Genomic DNA, 19,875 nt, shown 5'->3' with positions numbered 1-19,875 from the left:
TGACCTAGATCAGCAGCAAATAACAGCCAATATTGGCTGGAAATATTGTCCTACATCTTTTTTAGATATCTGCTTACATCAGCTGTAAATATTGGCCTATATCTGCTGTAAATATTGACCTATTTTTGCTGTAAACATCGGATGTATTTGCTGTACTTATCAACCAATATCTGCTGTGAATAACTGGCTAAAGTATAGGCCTATATCTGCTGTAAGTATAGGCCTATATCTGCTGTAAGCATAGGCCTATATCTGCTGTAAGTATAGACAAATATCTGCTGTAAGTATAGGCCTATATCTGCTGTAAGTATAGACAAATACCTGCTGTAAGTATAGGCCTATATCTGCTGTAAGTATAGGCCTATATCTGCTGTAAGTATAGGCCTATATCTGCTGTAAGTATAGACAAATATCTGCTGTAAGTATAGGCCTATATCTGCTGTAAGTATAGACAAATATCTGCTGTAAGTATAGGCCTATATCTGCTGTAAGTATAGGCCTATATCTGCTGTAAGTATAGACAAATATCTGCTGTAAGCATAGGCCTATATCTGCTGTAAGTATAGACAAATATCTGCTGTAAGTATAGGCCTATATCTGCTGTAAGTATAGACAAATATCTGCTGTAAGTATAGGCCTATATCTGCTGTAAGTATAGGCCTATATCTGCTGTAAGTATAGGCCTATATCTGCTGTAAGTATAGGCCTATCTGCTGTAAGTATAGGCCTATATCTGCTGTAAGTATAGACAAATATCTGCTGTAAGTATAGGCCTATATCTGCTGTATGTATAGGCCTATATCTGCTGTAAGTATAGGCCTATATCTGCTGTAAGTATAGGCCCTATATCTGCTGTAAGTATAGACAAATATCTGCTGTAAGTATAGGCCTATATCTGCTGTAAGTATAGGCCTATATCTGCTGTAAGTATAGACAAATATCTGCTGTAAGTATAGGCCTATATCTGCTGTAAGTATAGACAAATATCTGCTGTAAGTATAGGCCTATATCTGCTGTAAGTATAGGCCTATATCTGCTGTAAGTATAGACAAATATCTGCTGTAAGCATAGGCCTATATCTGCTGTAAGTATAGACAAATATCTGCTGTAAGTATAGGCCTATATCTGCTGTAAGTATAGGCCTATATCTGCTGTAAGTATAGGCCTATATCTGCTGTAAGTATAGGCCTATCTGCTGTAAGTATAGGCCTATATCTGCTGTAAGTATAGACAAATATCTGCTGTAAGTATAGGCCTATATCTGCTGTATGTATAGGCCTATATCTGCTGTAAGTATAGGCCTATATCTGCTGTAAGTATAGGCCCTATATCTGCTGTAAGTATAGGCCCTATATCTGCTGTAAGTATAGGCCCATATATGCTGTAGGTTAAGGCCCATATCTGCTGTAAGTATAGGCCCATATCTGCTTTAAGTATCAGCCTATATCTGCTGTAATTATAGGCCTATATCTGCTGTAAGTATAGGCCTATATCTGCTGTAAGTATAGACAAATATCTGCTGTAAGCATAGGCCTATATCTGCTGTAAGTATAGACAAATATCTGCTGTAAGTATAGGCCTATATCTGCTGTAAGTATAGACAAATATCTGCTGTAAGTATAGGCCTATATCTGCTGTAAGTATAGGCCTATCTGCTGTAAGTATAGGCCTATATCTGCTGTAAGTATAGACAAATATCTGCTGTAAGTATAGGCCTATATCAGCTGTATGTATAGGCCTATATCTGCTGTAAGTATAGGCCTATATCTGCTGTAAGTATAGGCCCTATATCTGCTGTAAGTATAGGCCCTATATCTGCTGTAAGTATAGGCCCATATATGCTGTAGGTTAAGGCCCATATCTGCTGTAAGTATAGGCCCATATCTGCTTTAAGTATCAGCCTATTTCTGCTGTAAATATAGGCCTATATCTGCTGTAAGTATAGGCCTATATCTGGTGTAAGTATAGGCCTATATCTGCTGTAAGTATAGGCCTATATCTGCTGTAAGTATAGGCCTACATCTGCTGTAAGTATAGGCCTATATCTGCTGTAAATATAGGCACATATCTTCTGTAAGTATAGGCCTACATCTGCTGCAAGCAAAGGCCTATATCTTCTATATGTATACGCCTATATCTGCTCTAAGTATAGGCCTATATCTGCTGTAAATATAGGCACATATCTTCTGTAAGTATAGGCCTACATCTGCTGCAAGCAAAGGCCTATATCTTCTGTAGGTATAGGCCTATATCTGCTGTAAATATAGGCACATATCTTCTGTAAGTATAGGCCTACATCTGCTGCAAGCAAAGGCCTATATCTTCTGTATGTATACGCCTACATCTGCTCTAAGCATAGGCCTATATCTGCTGTAAATATAGGCACATATCTTCTGTAAGTATAGGCCTACATCTGCTGCAAGCAAAGGCCTATATCTTCTGTATGTATACGCATATATCTGCTGTAAGTATAGACAAATATCTGCTTTAAGTATAGGCCTATATCTGCTGTAAGTATAGACAAATATCTGCTGTAAGTATAGGCCTATATCTGCTGTAAGTATAGGCCTATATCTGCTGTAAGTATAGGCCTATATCTGCTGTAAGTATAGGCCTATCTGCTGTAAGTATAGGCCTATATCTGCTGTAAGTATAGACAAATATCTGCTGTAAGTATAGGCCTATATCTGCTGTATGTATAGGCCTATATCTGCTGTAAGTATAGGCCTATATCTGCTGTAAGTATAGGCCCTATATCTGCTGTAAGTATAGACAAATATCTGCTGTAAGTATAGGCCTATATCTGCTGTAAGTATAGGCCTATATCTGCTGTAAGTATAGACAAATATCTGCTGTAAGTATAGGCCTATATCTGCTGTAAGTATAGACAAATATCTGCTGTAAGTATAGGCCTATATCTGCTGTAAGTATAGGCCTATATCTGCTGTAAGTATAGACAAATATCTGCTGTAAGCATAGGCCTATATCTGCTGTAAGTATAGACAAATATCTGCTGTAAGTATAGGCCTATATCTGCTGTAAGTATAGGCCTATATCTGCTGTAAGTATAGGCCTATATCTGCTGTAAGTATAGGCCTATCTGCTGTAAGTATAGGCCTATATCTGCTGTAAGTATAGACAAATATCTGCTGTAAGTATAGGCCTATATCTGCTGTATGTATAGGCCTATATCTGCTGTAAGTATAGGCCTATATCTGCTGTAATTATAGGCCCTATATCTGCTGTAAGTATAGGCCCTATATCTGCTGTAAGTATAGGCCCATATATGCTGTAGGTTAAGGCCCATATCTGCTGTAAGTATAGGCCCATATCTGCTTTAAGTATCAGCCTATATCTGCTGTAATTATAGGCCTATATCTGCTGTAAGTATAGGCCTATATCTGCTGTAAGTATAGACAAATATCTGCTGTAAGCATAGGCCTATATCTGCTGTAAGTATAGACAAATATCTGCTGTAAGTATAGGCCTATATGTAAAGTATAGGCCTATATCTGCTGTAAGTATAGGCCTATATCTGCTGTAAGTATAGGCCTATCTGCTGTAAGTATAGGCCTATATCTGCTGTAAGTATAGACAAATATCTGCTGTAAGTATAGGCCTATATCTGCTGTATGTATAGGCCTATATCTGCTGTAAGTATAGGCCTATATCTGCTGTAAGTATAGGCCCTATATCTGCTGTAAGTATAGGCCCTATATCTGCTGTAAGTATAGGCCCATATATGCTGTAGGTTAAGGCCCATATCTGCTGTAAGTATAGGCCCATATCTGCTTTAAGTATCAGCCTATTTCTGCTGTAAATATAGGCCTATATCTGCTGTAAGTATAGGCCTATATCTGCTGTAAGTATAGGCCTATATCTGCTGTAAGTATAGGCCTATATCTGCTGTAAGTATAGGCCTACATCTGCTGTAAGTATAGGCCTATATCTGCTGTAAATATAGGCACATATCTTCTGTAAGTATAGGCCTACATCTGCTGCAAGCAAAGGCCTATATCTTCTATATGTATACGCCTATATCTGCTCTAAGTATAGGCCTATATCTGCTGTAAATATAGGCACATATCTTCTGTAAGTATAGGCCTACATCTGCTGCAAGCAAAGGCCTATATCTTCTGTAGGTATAGGCCTATATCTGCTGTAAATATAGGCACATATCTTCTGTAAGTATAGGCCTACATCTGCTGCAAGCAAAGGCCTATATCTTCTGTATGTATACGCCTACATCTGCTCTAAGCATAGGCCTATATCTGCTGTAAATATAGGCACATATCTTCTGTAAGTATAGGCCTACATCTGCTGCAAGCAAAGGCCTATATCTTCTGTATGTATACGCATATATCTGCTGTAAATATAGGCACATATCTCCTGTAAGTAAAGGCCTACATCTGCTGTAAGGATAGGCCTGTATCTTCTGTTTGTATATGCCTCAATCTGCTGTAAGTATAAGCTTATATCTTCTATAAGTATCAGCCCATATCTGTTGTAAATATTGCCCTATTTCTGCAATAAATATGTAAGGTATAAGCAGGTAAACAGAATATATCCCCTTTTTTTAGAGTTTTCCTACCTCTAAATAACGAGTATACCCAATCAGAAGTATTTAAATTAAGGTTATCCCAACTTCTGCTACCTTTTTCACTTTTTAATTTTGCACCACTACACCACTGCCTTTATGAGCTGGAATTATCAGCCAATATCATTTGTAAATATCAGCCCTTTATCTTTTGAAAATGTCATCCTAAATCCACGGTTAACAGCCTGTATGTAAATACCTGAAGATGTCAGCGGTTAATATTTGTCTATATCAGCTGTACATATAGTGTGTTCTCTCATAGAAAGGCTGTGTAGAGCTGGTTTATACAGGTTTAACTATGATTTAATGGACTAATTCTAAAGGGCACTTCCAATGAAGAAACTGGAGCTCACTAGTGAGTTCCTCAATCTTCAACAGAATCAAATTTCTTCAAATTTGACTTTGACGTAGATAGTCCAAGGGTTATTCCTTTAACCATATTAAACTGTAGAAAGTAACTCGTGTTCTCCAGCTTCTTCCTGCCTTTGAGAAGGAGTCCATTCAATCATCTTTATAACATCTTAGCTCTTCTTCTGGGAGCACCTGTCTCCACCTGTAGAAGAATGGAAGCACAAGAGACTCCTATCCTGGTTTATACAGGATCAAACCCCTCTCCTGGAGCTTGATCCAGATTATATTATGACCAAAGAACAGCACAGAGGGTTCATTTAGAGCACAGGGGACAGGTATAAGAGGCGGATAAGAGCAGTAATATGTTGCCTTTTACAGAGGCTTTTAAAACACTGGAGACCCTATTATAGCAGAAATCATGTGGGATAATTTGCACAGCATTTATTACCTGGATAATTTAGTCCATGTGGAAATGAACGTGAAGGAGTGAGTTTCTTATTTCAGCTGTGTTTGCATCATGGGTTTCCCTGCTGTATTTTTATTCTAACTCTTACTGTTGGGATTTCTTGGATTAAAAAAGATCTTCACAGTCTTCCTGGTTAATATTAATCAAGAAATCCTTCATTACCAGCTGTTAGATTAATGTAGAGACCTAAGTACAGCCATTGTTGACCCTGCTGTTGTGCAGATAGATTCTGATATCTACGATGCTACTCCAGCACACATGGTCAGGAAGAGAGCCTTTATCTGAGCAATGTGACGGCTTCCGACTCCAGCTTCTTTCTTCCTGTTTACCTCGGCCCTGCCTGCTCTGTCTGTAGAAACGGTAATATGCAAAGAATGTTCCGGGAAGTTGATATGGAAGGAAATTATTGCACAGCACTCCTCAGCCAAGACTGACAAAATACAGCAGGCACAATGAAAATGAATCTGCAGTGTTATCTGTTCATTGTTGACTTAAAGTTCTCTGTATCACACATATATATACTAGTGTTAATGTACCACATAACATGAAATGAAGCTGCAGAGCCGGTGTAACATGAGTGCTGCATGGTGGCCCTTAGGGGTCAGTATTTTGTTACAAAAACCAAGTTACCAACACTTGTGCAACATTTAGGAAAAATGCACAAAAATATCCAACAAATCCCAACTCATATGATTTATGTAGAAATTCATGCAATCCTTAGCATTACATCACATGTTTTCAAAGCCAGATACAGTCTTTTTGTGTGCATTTTCCATGTATTTTTGTTGCATTGGCTGCCACAACAGAGACACTATGAAAGATCCAATATGTATATTGTTGGATGTTATGTCAAAGACTGCTGCACAATAAGGAGAGCATGATCTGGTATTGAAAGCTGATGTTTTGTTGCTGTATCTCACACATGTTTTGTGCTGCTTACTTGTGATTGACAGCGATTCTCTCTTCCATTGGCTGCACATTCCCCGGGTAGGAACTCAGCCCCCCGATGCCTGTAACAGTGATTGTTTACATGGACTCAAGTATCCTGGTTTTGATCATATTCAGGATACTGTGTTGACAAGGGCTCAGAAATCAATCCATCCATTTTCTAAACCACTTATCCCTTTGTGGTTGCAGGTGGGCTGGAGCCGATCCCAGCTGTCATTGGGCGAGAGGGTACACCCTGGACTGGTCGCCAGTCAATCACAGGGCTGACATGTAGAGACAGACAACCAGGAACACTCACACCTATGGGCAATTTAGAGTCACCAATTAACCTAAAGAGTATGCCCCTGGTGGTGGGAGGAGGCCAGAGTACCTGGAGAGAACTCATGCACTAACCTGACACGCCAAATGGATGTGTTTCGCACATCCATCTGGTAAACCTCTCATACACAGCATTTTGGGGAAAGGGCAGAGCCTTTAAAAAAACTCAAAGGGTGATTGGATGAACGTTCTGTCTGTCACATCTTTACGGGCCAATCAGAGCAACAAAACACGTGATGTTGTTGTCCCAAACTGAAGTGCACTGCTACTAAGAGTATAACTTCATAGAGAGCTGCATAACGCGAGCCATGGTGACTGTAGACATGTCAGTACATGACTTTTGTCACTTTTGAAAAGCAAACAACTCACTGCTGTTCTTTTTTCTTCCTTTAAAGAAGAAATGCCACCAAGTTCTGATAAAACATATGCTTTAGCAGCGTCCATGCTAATGTCTTCCGCTGTTACTGCACCGGCCTCTTCTCACTGCTTGCATACATCACAACTCTGCCATGCCCGAAAGTACACAGGAAAATCTGGGGAATAATTTTTCCAGAGTAAAGAGTATTTTACTCAAAAATAGTAAAATTTACTCTTTTTTGAGTGTATTTATTACCAGCCACCACCAGAGTTGGAGTAAAAATACAGAGAATGCAGATAATTCTGCTGGAGTAAAACTTTAACCACAATCACTTAAGTTCCAGCTCAGCTGACATCACTCATGGCTGGTCACGGCTGCAGATTGTTAGCTGTCCCAGCTGCAGCTAATCCTTTGCAATCAAGACCGCCTCACCTGGTGATGAACTCTCAGACACCTGTGTACTACAGCTTCTTATCAGGTAACCTGGCTCCGCTTCAACCTTCGATAATCTAGTGATTTTTCAGTGACTTTTTTGCCTTCTCTAGCTCCATTTTGTCCTTTTTTTGCAGTGTCTCCATCGCACTGCCAGTGATTCTGCCAACCACCGGCCAGCTCAGCATCATTTGCATTATTGTTATCAAATAAACTTCTTAACCTCACTACCTCATCTCGTGCTCTGCTCCTGGGTCCTTGTCATATGTTTATCACAATCATTTCTGTAATACTAGAACACTAAGTCTACTACATATAAGCAAACCAAAACCTCCTTTGCTGTCATGCCCTTTATAGGTGCAAAGGCAGAATAATCTATTAAGAGGAAATGTAGCTCTTAATAAGGAAGATTAATCAATTTACAGTAAGATACAGTTCAACAAAAGCGTTACTCAATTGTAAATGGAGTAGAGTCGTTGTGTAATGAGTAGGAAACATTTCTAAAAGGAATGAAAAACAGCTCTGAAAGGACTAAATATCACTTAGTATTACGAAAAAACAGCTCTATAATGAGTAAACTAAGGTCTGTATTTCTCTGTAGTGAGTACAATTGCTGTAGAGTTGTTTTTATTGTGTTCATTATAGAGTACACAATCATCAATTAGAGTTAAATAAAAACCCTTTTAAGAGTAAAAACAACTCTAAAATCATTACTCTGCAAGCAGAGTGAATTTTACTGGGACCAAACGTTAGATTTTTCAGAGTAGAATTTTATTCAATTTGAGTAAAATTTACTCAGGTAAATTTACTGTGTACTTCCCCTCCACGCTGATGGGTCCTGTCACTTTCTAACCAGTCCAAAACGGTTCAGATGGGAGCTTCGCAAGATGGATTTGCCAGTAAGAAATGGAAACGGGCGAATCCCCCTGCTTTGCAAGGTTATGCATGCATGGGAAGAACATGCAAATTCCGCACAGAAAGGCCTGATTATTTGATGGTCACTCTGACTAAGCTTCAGAGATCCTGATCAAACTTCCAGAAGGACAACCATCACCACAGCCCTCCACTGATCTGGTCTTTACGGCAGAGTGGCTAGATGGAAGCCTCTCAGTGTAAGACACATGAAAATCTGCTTGGAGTTTGCAAAAAAGCACCTGAAGGACTCTCAGAGGGTCAGATATGATTCTCTGGTATGATGAAAACAAGATTAAACTGTTTGGCTCAATTCTAAACGTTATGTCTGGAGGAAACCAGGCACCACCTGCCCAATACCATCCCAACAGGGAAGCATGGTGGCAGCATCATGCTGTGGGGGGGGGGGGGGGCTTTTTAGCTGAAAAGATATCCTCAGTGCAGAGCTCAGAACTGACTGGGCTGGAGGTTCACCTTCCAACATGACAAGGACAAAACACAAACCCTGACTTGAAACCTATCCGACATCCCCGAGAAGACTTGAAGATGTCCACCGATGGTCCTCATCCATCCTGACTGAGCCTGAGATATTTGCAAAGAAGCATGGCAGAAAATCATTCATCACTGAAGTTTAAAACACTTCTTTAGAAAAAAAAAAAACGCAACATATTTACTAAAAACTTTGACTACATCCTGGTTAAGGAAGTGAGGACCCTAATATCCTTAGATTCTTATTTAAATGTCCTCTGACTTAAAGCCCCATTAAACTTTGTTTGCTGCTCCCAGAGTCTGAAATTGAATCAAACTTAAGCTGATGTATTTGTTCAGAGATTCACAAAATCCCATCATAAGACGAACAGCCAGTGTTGAAACTAATGTGTTTACGCAATCAAAATGTTAGAGGGGAATAAAACTTTCATTGTTGGCTCATTTCCAGCACAATCAGATCTCTGTGAGCCTCAAACCATGGCAACAAAAAGTGCATTCTTGGCAAGTTTGAAGGTGAAAAAGTTTGGAATCAAAGAGTAGGATGCAGGAAGAGCTGTACAAAATCCTCTCTCTACTTTTTGTGAATCAAAAAACGGAAACTGAGGATGAAAAGCCGCTGTCATCACCTCCTCCCGGCTACATCACGCCTCCTCCACAATCTCTTTAAAAACGCTCCCTCTTTTGTTTGTTTGTCTTTGTCTTTAGTGTTTCTCCTTGAAGGCTTTCTCTGTTTCATTTGTGCACAAAAAAGGGAGAGAAGCTGGGTGTAGAGAGAGCTTTCAATCTGCTCTGAATCAGGCATGATTACAGCCTTAATTACAGCTTTTTATACATGTGAGTTTGTATCAAAAATGACTTTTAAACATCCAAACCCATCCTTAAATTCATTGCACATCTAAGAGACACATTGCAGGATTATTGCATAACAAAGCAGCGCAGAGATAAGTTAAAATTTGAGTATTAAAATGAAGTGAATGGGGAAAGCAGCGTGTTGGAGGAGGGCGGGGCTGGGATTAAACACATTTAATCTGGACGTAGACACCGCTGCGTTACATAAATCCACTTAGAGCACAGATTACTGTTGGTAGTGAGGGGGAAATCCGATCACAATGAATCAGTGAGTCACAGACAGACGATGGTGTTGGAGAGAAGAGTTTTGTTTAGTGTGAAACCTGCAGAAGGATTCCTCTATGCTGCATGAGTGTGCATGCTCACAACCCTATCAATAATCATCCTGGGGTACCACAGCCTGCCCTCTCATACCTGCACTGATAGATCTACTGATATGTAATGGTTTTATAGGTAAAATAGATGGATTATGACAGAAACCCTGTGTCCTGAGACTATCACGGTCAGTATGAAATCACTGAGGACCTTCAGTAAACATGGAGATGAAATTCAAGCATAGAGTAATGCCATGCAATGAGAAGAAAAATGAGCAGCATGAAGCAAAGACCTAGAAAAACTCAAAGAGCTGAGAGTTGTGCACAGAAATTGATTCAATGCAAAATTGAAAAAAATTGCAAAAGTTAAAAAAGGTCCAAAAGAACAAAAGCTTAAAATGTCTGTGTTATTTATCATTTCATTTCATTAAATGAAGCATAAAGCCAGGCAGTCACTGTGTGATTTCAAGGCAATTTTGGAGCAGTCGAGGTGGAAAGTCCGCTCACACTGTGCAGCTGAATATGCAAGTCCATCACGCTCGATTTCTGTGATCATGTTGTTAAAAGTGAAACAAATGTCACTGGAGCTTCCTTTCAAAGTCTCAGACATGGAGGTCAAGAGCAGATCTATTTTCGTATAAAACAGCCAAATAATAACAAAAAGTCTGTCCTCTATCAATGGGAAGTCCAGCTATTTTTAGTGATCGGGTCTTTTAGTTCAGCAGAAATCAGAGCCAAGTGTTTCAGTTCCAAATGACCCTTCATCTGGCTTTGACAAAGTCAGCCAACAAGAATGTTTTGACTGTGACTGATAGATCTGCATTTGTTTCACTGAAATTATTCATTATACTAGGGCTGTTAGAAAATATCGATACACTTAAAGGGATGCTTCAACATTTGGGCAAATTCGCCCATTGCCATAATTCCTATAGTCTTAGTAATAGGTTCGTTACCTTCAGTTGTCGGTGCAAGCTGTTTTTAGATCGCCGCTGCCAAGTTCGGACCTGCTGTGCCAACTCAATGTAAGCAGACGGTATTCCGACTTTCCCTCATCAAACTTGAAATAATAACGTATACTTATGAAACGTTACGACACATGAAGCAAATACTCTGAACTGTTTCTTGAGTAAACCACTGGGCGGAGTGACACATTGCAGCAGCCATATCTGGAGTGTAGTTCCGGGTTTGCATTTAGCTTTAAAACATCTCCATCTCGTAATGTTCCATGATTATTTCATAGCGTGGTGAATGTGCAGGTCACAACTTGTCCACGAGAGCATTTGTTGGATTGTGTATTTGATGAGTTTGATGAGGGAAAGCCGGAATACAGTCTGCTTACATTGAGTTGGCACAGCAGGTCCGTTTATTTGTAAGGGCCTGCGCAGTCTTAATGTTAAGAATGACGGCTTCCATAATACAATTAAAATACGGTGGCCCTCCCCAAAACACAGTCCACCAGTCCTTAAAGCTGGATGTGACGATCAGCTCGTCTCCCATAGTCTTCCTCAGCAAACACCTTGTCATTACGTGATGACATAAAAACTGATATAACATGAAATATAAAAGACTGGAGTAAATTTACTCTATATTGACTTATTTTTCCCCTTTAAAAAATCCTGAAAGTGCATACATACATGTCATATCGCCAGATTCTGGCTAATACACAGCCCTACATTATAGGGTGCCAGCCTAGCCAAAAAGGCTACAGTCCTCATGCACCCATTGCAGGACTGATACCTGATACTAGTACTGTTTGGTGCATTAAAAAAAAAAACATTGTTAACATGACAGAGCTTGCGTTACACCAACCGGGACTGTCATGACCCTGTATTCAAATGCATGTACTTTGATATGGAGTTGGCCCCCTTTTGCAGCCTCCACTCTTTGAAGGCTTTCTACAAGACTTTGGAGTGTTTCTGTGGGAATTTGAGCCCATTCATTCTGCACAGCATTTATGGGGTCAGGCACTGGCTCGCAATCTCTGATCCAGTTCCCAAAGGTTGAGGTCAGGGCCAGTCATTTCTCATCAAACCATGTCTTTACAGTCCTTCTTTGTGCTCTGTGGCACAGTCATGTGGAACAGAAAAGAGTCTTCCTCAAACTGTTGCCATAAAGTTGGAAGCATAGCATTGTCCAAAATGTCTTGGAATGCTGAAGCATCAAGATTGGCCTTCACTGGTGATAAGGGGTCTAGCCCAAACCCTGAAACAGCCACATACCATTATCCCTCCTCCACCAGACTTCACAGTTGGCCCACAAACCCAGACTGACTGCCAAACATGAGGCTTGCATGCAGCTGCCCAGACATGGAAACCCATTCACGAAGCTCCTGCCGCACAGTTTTAGTGTTTACATTAATGCCAGTGGAAGTTCAGAGCTCTTCAGCCGAGCGTTGGTGACTTTTATGTTACTTAGAAATCGCTGACTCCACTCTGTGATTTGACATGGTCTTCTGCCTCATGGCTGAGTTGCTGTTGTTCCTAAACTCTTCCACTCTCTAATAATATCACTTACACTTGACTGTGGAATAGTCTCAAAGTCACTGAGCTCTTCAGAACGACCCATTTTATATCCTAAATGTTTGCAAATAGAGACTGCATGGTTAGGCAATGAATTTGGTACACCTGTGGCAAAGGATCTGATTGAAACACCTGAATTAAGAGGTGCAGAAAAAATACTTTTGTCCATATTGATAGGAGAATAAGGACATCAGACTGGCCTGAATTTGGGCAATCTGGTTCTGCTCTCATTGTGTGAGTGTGTGCAGCCAACATGCCAGAACGCCAGAGTCATGTGACTCAAATTTTGTGTCTGAATCATCTGGAAGTCGCACTGTGTGCACTTGACTTTAGACAGCCCAGGGGGCAGAGGGCCTTTCAGTGAGTGAGCCACATAGAAGGTCCTGATAAATGCTCTACAACTCAGTAAATGACTTAATGAAGCCATTTAGGGTGTGAATGAAAAACTTACGTTACAAAGCTTTGGGCTATGGCAACCCCCACAGTATCATGCATTACATCAAAGATGCAGAAAATGATGCTGCCAGGCTCAAAACAAGAGATTCAAAGCGAGCGCTGAAGCACAAAGCAACTTCAAAGGGATTGAAAATGACAGTGACACAAACCTTTTGTTAACTTAACTCTGTAAACAGAAGAGCCTGAGGACTGAGAGATTCAAAGACACGACAATAGATGGTACAGTAATTCACAATGACAGCAAAGAGACACAAATCGACCTCAGAGAGAAAGAAAACAGCCCAAAAATCAGGTGAAAGATATCGCTCTGGTTTGGAGATGTCACCTTTGTCTGTTATTGTTGGCTGCAGAATTTTTAAAGTTGTTCATTTTGTGCCTTCATTCAGCAGCAGCTATGGAGAGCACTGACTTTATTACTTTAGTTGAAACTCTTCTCCCTGTTTCAAAAGTTTCTAAATCACCTCTGGTTAAAAAGAACAGCAGCCGGAGCCAAGAACCGAAAAATAAACCAAAGAGGCTTTCCTGTTTCATCCTGAGAGCGTTGTTTGTGTAGATCTGAGACACTCGCAGGACTCATCTTGTGTTTCTTCTTCTCTCTGCAGAAAAAAGGGAAGATGCACTACCAGATCGCTGTGATCATAAACTTCCTGGGTCACTGCATCTCCATGGTGGCTCTGCTCATCGCCTTCTTCCTCTTCTTGTGTTTGAGGTGAGTGTCGCTCGGCGCCGTCGCCCCACAGGCCGCTGATAATCCTCGACGCATGATGTGACAGAAACGTCCTAAGATCCCGCGTTCAAAGCGCTCTCTCGCTCTTATTCAAAAACCGTTTGGTCATGGGATGAAACATTTCCTATCTCCATCCCGCAGATGTAAAGGGGTTTAGACGCCCACAAAAACTAGGGCACATTCCTCCTCTAATGGGAATAATATACCCGTCTCAGGAAGCAGAGAAAAAATACAACGTCAAAGTGCTCCTGCTGAGGCCTGCTGGGACGGTCAGCGGAGGTGGAGTGGATTTCTGTGACAAACCGCGAAGCAAACGGTGCGTTAACGAGAGAAAGGTCTTAGCACCCTCAACAGCCTGGGTCGTTATCGATCGGCCAGGCGCCCCGGGGAGTGAGAAAAGCGTGAAAGGGCACAGGGAGGAATAATAAATAGCCTTTTTACAGGACAGCGTTTATGCACAACCCGTGTTTGTGTGCCACAGTGGTTTACCGAGGACAAGTGTATAGGCCAGCTAAAAATGGCAGCAGGGCGGTGGAGGAGTTTGGCATTTATTGCTCACCTTTCTCACTTTATAATGAGATTGAGCTTCACTTAAGGAGAGGCTGCCACAGCCAAGAGGATGGAGAGAAAGGTTACCACTTCTGAGCGGTGTTAGTGTGACTGGAAGATAAAAGAATCCCTCAGGGAGGCTCTGAACGCACCACAATGGCATCTTTAGCTCCTGTATGGCAAATACCTGATTATAGCCAAGGCCACACATGAGGGTTGTAAGGTGGGGGCTTTCTGGGGCCCAGACAAACTTGGAGGTCAGCAAAATTGTGGTCAATTATAAAGTTTAGTTTAAACCTGATTAAAAAACAGTCTTATCAAAATAACAAAAAAGGAAATGTATTTATTTCTGCTGCTTTTTTTATGTAAACCCCTTTTGTTAAAGCAAAATGACCTTTAATTGGTGATGATGACAGTGTGGATTGGCACACTGAGCTGAAACATTAGCAAACTAATGTCAGATTTTGACGCTACCATGATGTGCACAAACGTCAGGATCCCGGTAATAAAGCAGAGGAAACAGAGACAACTTTGATGGAAAATTCTGACATTACTGTTTAAAGGGATACAAAAATATGAGGTGAACAGAGGTTAAAACTGGCAAAACAGGCAAAAGAAAAGCCAAAATTGATGAAAACCAGCAAAAAATGGTTTGAAAAGGGAAAGAAATGGGAAACACAGCAAAATGGGCAAAATAGGATACGAGTGCCAAAAATAAATGGCTAAATGGGTCAAAAGTGGCAAAAATTGGCTTAAAAAATTGCAAAAAAGGATGTTAAAAGTGGTAAAATATTTTTAAAAAACAGTGGCATAAATGGGCATAAAAAGTGCCAAAACAAGTTGCTTAAAAGGGTGAAGAACAACAAAATTTGGATCAGAAGTGGCAAAACAGTTGTAAAAAATGAAGGTAAAGTGGCAAAAATTGGTTAAAAGAGGAAAAAGTGGATAAAATACACCAAAAAACTGAATAACAGTGGCATAAAGGGGAAATGGACAGGGAAAGGGACAAATGGAAGTAAAAATTTGGTTAAAAGTTGTAAAGAAGTTTAAAAACAGTGGCGTAAATGGGTTAAAAGTGAGAACAAGTAGGAAAAAAGGGGGGAAACAGCACCACGAAACTGAATAATAGTGATACAAAGGGCAAAGAAAAGCAGAAACTGGTTCAGTTGCAAAAAAGTAGCAAAATTCATGAAATGGTGTTATAAAAGTGGCAAAACTGGCATAATTGGGCATGAAGTGGCTTGCTTTGATTTTCCTCTTGAAGCTAGCCATTGCAGCATTCGTTTATGCTGTCCCTGCGTTTGAGTCCCTTATGGAAGTGTTTCTGTTGAGCCTAGAACAATTAATCCACACCAATATATCAACGCTGAATATCTTTTCATTCATTTTTAATCCATTTTCAATCATTTTTTTCTGCTAGCTGCTAATGCTAGCAGTTATATTGTGTCGCCGAAATGCTTAGCTAGGGCCTGACAGCCAATGGCAGACTGTTCCCTTGTTGCATGTGTCAAACTGTGCATGCCTTAACTCTTAATTCATGGTGGAGAAGGCCTGAGAGAAAAAGACACAGCGAGGCTGTGATGTGGCCCTCTGTGTCTCTGCAGACAGGGACTGCATGGCGAAATGGTACAAATGCAGGTAACACAAAAAGCACAAGGACTTTCTTTGTAAATATGTTACATTTTAAAGCCTTATTATTTCACTTTTTGGTCCTGGAGAACAAAAGAAAGCCCTTAGCCATCCCTGCTTACTGTGTGAAATACATACAAATTCATAAGTTTGATTTCCATTTAGTTTTTCTTTTTTCTTTAATGTCCCATAACTTTATGAAAATTAAAATGACATTACTGCAGCACACATAATCTTAAAGCCCAGGTTGTCCTGAAGAAAAAGAGGTTCAGAGCCTGGCTGTGCACCACAGCGTTGATGATTTTCAAACTTTTTAAGATGATAAGTCCAGGTGAGATGCAATGGTAAAATAGCTCAGGACTCAAAGGGTTAATAGGGCTGTCAAACTATTAAACTTTTGCAAATATGATGTAAGTGTTTTATTTAAAGACTGGTAGCCAGTGCACTCAAAGTGCCGTACAGTTATCAGGTCTAGTTCGCCATCACGCAGAGCTCTAAGTGTCATTTCCTCTAAGAGGAAACCACATGAGGAGTCAGAGAGCCACAAAACCAGCAATCAATGACTCACAAACTCTACCTGCTGAGCCGCTGTCGTCACTCTTTGTTCAGTTAATGGATCCAAATACTGGGATGTCTTGGTAGAACAACTCTTACCTCAAAAGCTGCGTTTCCATCAGGCGGTCCAGATTGATTGGTTATGGTTCAGTACACCAAACCCCAAAATAGTATGCATTTCCTCAGACACCCATGCCCTCACTTGGTGGGTGGGCTGGCGAGGCTGTGCGTGTAACGTCACTGCGATTCTGCTGTTCTAACTGCTGAGTTGAAGTAGGGATGGCAGACACCTGTTGAACTGGGTTTAAAGTGGCAAAAATAGATTGGAAAGTGATGAAAAGTGGCCAACATGTGGAAAAATTAAGTGGGAAAAGTTGTTAAAAAGTGACACAAATAAATACTCTCAACATTAGAACACAATAATAGTTTGACACACTTTTCAGCTCCAAAATGAGAGAACTGTCAGCCAGGATGCCAGCAGCAATGCCACTGATAAAACACACATGCATTGATATCAATAAATCACAACTGAGGACGGCCTGTTCTCTGGGTTTGTCAGGGGCCCAGCCAGTTCTGTGTGCAGATTTACTTGTTATGTGTTTTTTTTAAAACATGACTTTGATTGCAGCATTAATCTCACTAAATGAGCATGTTTTTATTTTACATTTAACTATTTTATGCAACCGTTTTCTTAAAAATGGGCAAAATATGCAATTTAAAGTAATTTTAAAAATATTCTTAGGGTTTTTTAAGGCATCTGACAATGGCCTCTCAGTGTTCATGACCCCCAAGGAGGTCCCGCCCCCGGTCTAGACCAGTGGTCCTCAACTGGTCCGGTATCAGGACTCCCCACCACCTCTTTATGAGAACTTGAAACTTAAATGTCCAAAAATGTTAGGCAAATTCCTATAATGAAAACTGTTGCAGTTTGGGCCCTTTATGTTGGAAAACATGACAGAGCAAACAGACGTGTTTTAAATATAGACAAGCATGCATGCATGTATTTGATTTCACTTCAGTGTCCGATGACAGCATGGAAACTTTCCGGAGGAATGCCGTCATTATCCTGGGAAAATCAGTTCTATTATCTAGGAAAACCTTGAGAAAAAGACCAAAATTTTGTTCTCTTTGCATAAAAACTTCAGAAAAATACAATGTATGGATGCTCTGTTTGTCCACTCAGGGCTTCTGTACATCCTAGACTCTTTCCATCTTTTTGAGACCCAGTGGAAACAGCTTTCAGCCCAATTTTGGGTCCCAGCACACCAGTTTTGAACCACTGGTCTAGAAAGAAAAAGAAAGCAATAGAGAAGGCTGACAGTATGATTAATTGCATGCTGCAGAGGCAAATTACCAGATTTCCTCTGCAAACACTCCTGATGAGCGTTATATTTCACTGTTAATTAAAAATAAGGCGAGGCTTGATCTGTAGAAGACAGCAAAGAGATAAGAACAAAACTGTCCTTAAAAAGTGCTGAACTCTAAATTTGTCATTCTAAAGCAGAAAAGTGTTTTTCAGCCAGCTTTCATAAAAATTTGCAAACGTTACATTAAGATGCCACTGCAGTAATAGAGGCTTGTCAGATTTGTCTGAAGATCTTTAAAGAACATTTTTTTGCATTTACACAGATGTCCCGTCAGTTTTAATGGTAGATGTAGTCAGTTTAAGAACTAAATCCATCATGGCGTGCTATACTGGTGAAGAAAGCGGCGTTTTGCTGCTCACAGAGCCGTGCCATCAGTGCTGACATGTACCGGCATCCTTTGTGCACATGCAGCTGCAGCCTTGTCGTGAATTTGCTTGACTACGTATCTATAATTGGATATCCTGTCAGCCAAAACACTCTTAAATGTATCATAAATGATACGTCTCATAATTTCTGTCATGTTCAGCAGCTTGTGTTGTAGTTTTAAAGCCCGTTTAAATGACAGGCAGAGATGGAGATGAGAAATCTTTGTTGAAACAGAGTTCAGTTCATCTGGACCACGTCAACGGTCAGCTGACGTCTCCGATGACGCAGAGACAGAAGATTTTGCAGCTTGACTGAGCCGCTCCTAGAGACACGGAGAACACCAGCAACAAAACGGGCGTTTGACACACAAAGTCAGATAGAGATGAGGGTGAAAATCAGAGCAAGTCTTGGAGAGGGTTTGAGTGTTCTCTCTGTGACCAGGTATCGTCTCCTGAGGCTGTTTTACACCGAATGTTACTTAATGTTTGAAAGCTCAGTGAAAGGTCACAGAGCGCACAGAAAGATGTAGAAATCAGGGTGTTTTTAACCCTTAAAGCTTTGATCATGTGGTGATTTTACTGTATAGGAGACAGTTTTAATCACTGCTGTTGCTGCTTACTGGTGTAGCTTAAAAATGAGAAAGTCTGACATGTAATTATAGCAGCACTTTTATTCAACAAATCATCATTTGTGACTCCTGATTGCAGCTCTGGTTGATTTCCCTTCTCATATTTTGTCTGCACAAAAAGACTGTCTTCTTGAATGTTAGAAAAGGTGATGAAGTGCCCTCTGTAGCGGTCCAATATGCAAAAAAAAGCACGATGCAGCCACAGAGACTGCTCCAAATTCTAGAGGAAGGTTTTGGAAATGTTTCAACATAAATGCAACACGACTTTGTGCACACAGACATCCTGCTGCATGCAGCTGGTGGCTCTCAGGCTGCTTGAATCCTCCTCTGCTTGCACCTCTGACTCTAATCAACAAAGCAGAGACTTTCACACAGCTGCGCATCTCTGTGTGCTGATTATTCAGGCAGAAGAGTTAGAGGCGTCTTGTTGAAGGGTGGTCACACACTGGATGATAGACAAATCTTTGCTGGTTTTAAAAACTCAGGAGACTTTAGGCAGAATGACACTTTTATCTGATTTTTTACAAACCCTGAACCAAAGCTGGCAAAATGAGAAAAAAAAAATAGAATAAAGGGATTTGCAAGTTTGCAGAGCCTAAACCTATATGCTATTGAAAAAAGCAGCTCAAACTGATACGCTTTAGTGTTTGTAGGACATATGCACAAATTCTGAATTTGATGCATGCAGCATGTTCCAAAAAAGTTGGGTCAGGAGTTTGTTACGTCACCTCTTCTTCTAACAACACTCTCTGTAACAGTCTTATCAGCATGCGAGCACCATATGTAAGGTTGAATTGCAAAGCATCACACACTGACTGTCCACACTGTACTTGTTAAAAATGTATTGCTCTGCCTGGCACATTTCAGTTTTTCCTTGTTAAAAATATGCTAACTGTCCCTTTTATTTTGAGTGCAGACAAACTGAAGTGCAGTGCTTTGTAACATAGCTGTGAGCACAATGCTCAGTCACAGGTGTGGATGTTATTTATGCACAACCAAGCTTACAAGCTCTGTAAATGAGGGAGCTAAAGAAAATCCAGGAACA

At 40.5% G+C, this 19,875-nt stretch overlaps 1 protein-coding gene across 2 annotated transcripts in view; it reads left to right on the top strand.

The window, feature by feature from the left end:
* LOC121528747 (corticotropin-releasing factor receptor 1-like) overlaps positions 1–19,875 on the top strand; it is a 166,500-nt gene that overhangs the window by 100,947 nt on the left and 45,678 nt on the right. For both annotated transcript variants that reach the window (XR_005993496.1, XM_041816321.1), the window contains exon 6: positions 13,612–13,718. Coding sequence is in view for 1 of the 2 variants with exons in the window: in XM_041816321.1 (XP_041672255.1) it covers positions 13,612–13,718 (107 nt within the window). In the remaining variant the exon portion in view is untranslated. The remainder of the gene's footprint in view (positions 1–13,611; positions 13,719–19,875) is intronic.

This window comes from Cheilinus undulatus, linkage group 20 (genome assembly GCF_018320785.1).
Source record: "Cheilinus undulatus linkage group 20, ASM1832078v1, whole genome shotgun sequence".
Taxonomy (NCBI): domain Eukaryota; kingdom Metazoa; phylum Chordata; class Actinopteri; order Labriformes; family Labridae; genus Cheilinus; species Cheilinus undulatus.
This window is presented reverse-complemented; position numbering and strand designations above follow the sequence as displayed.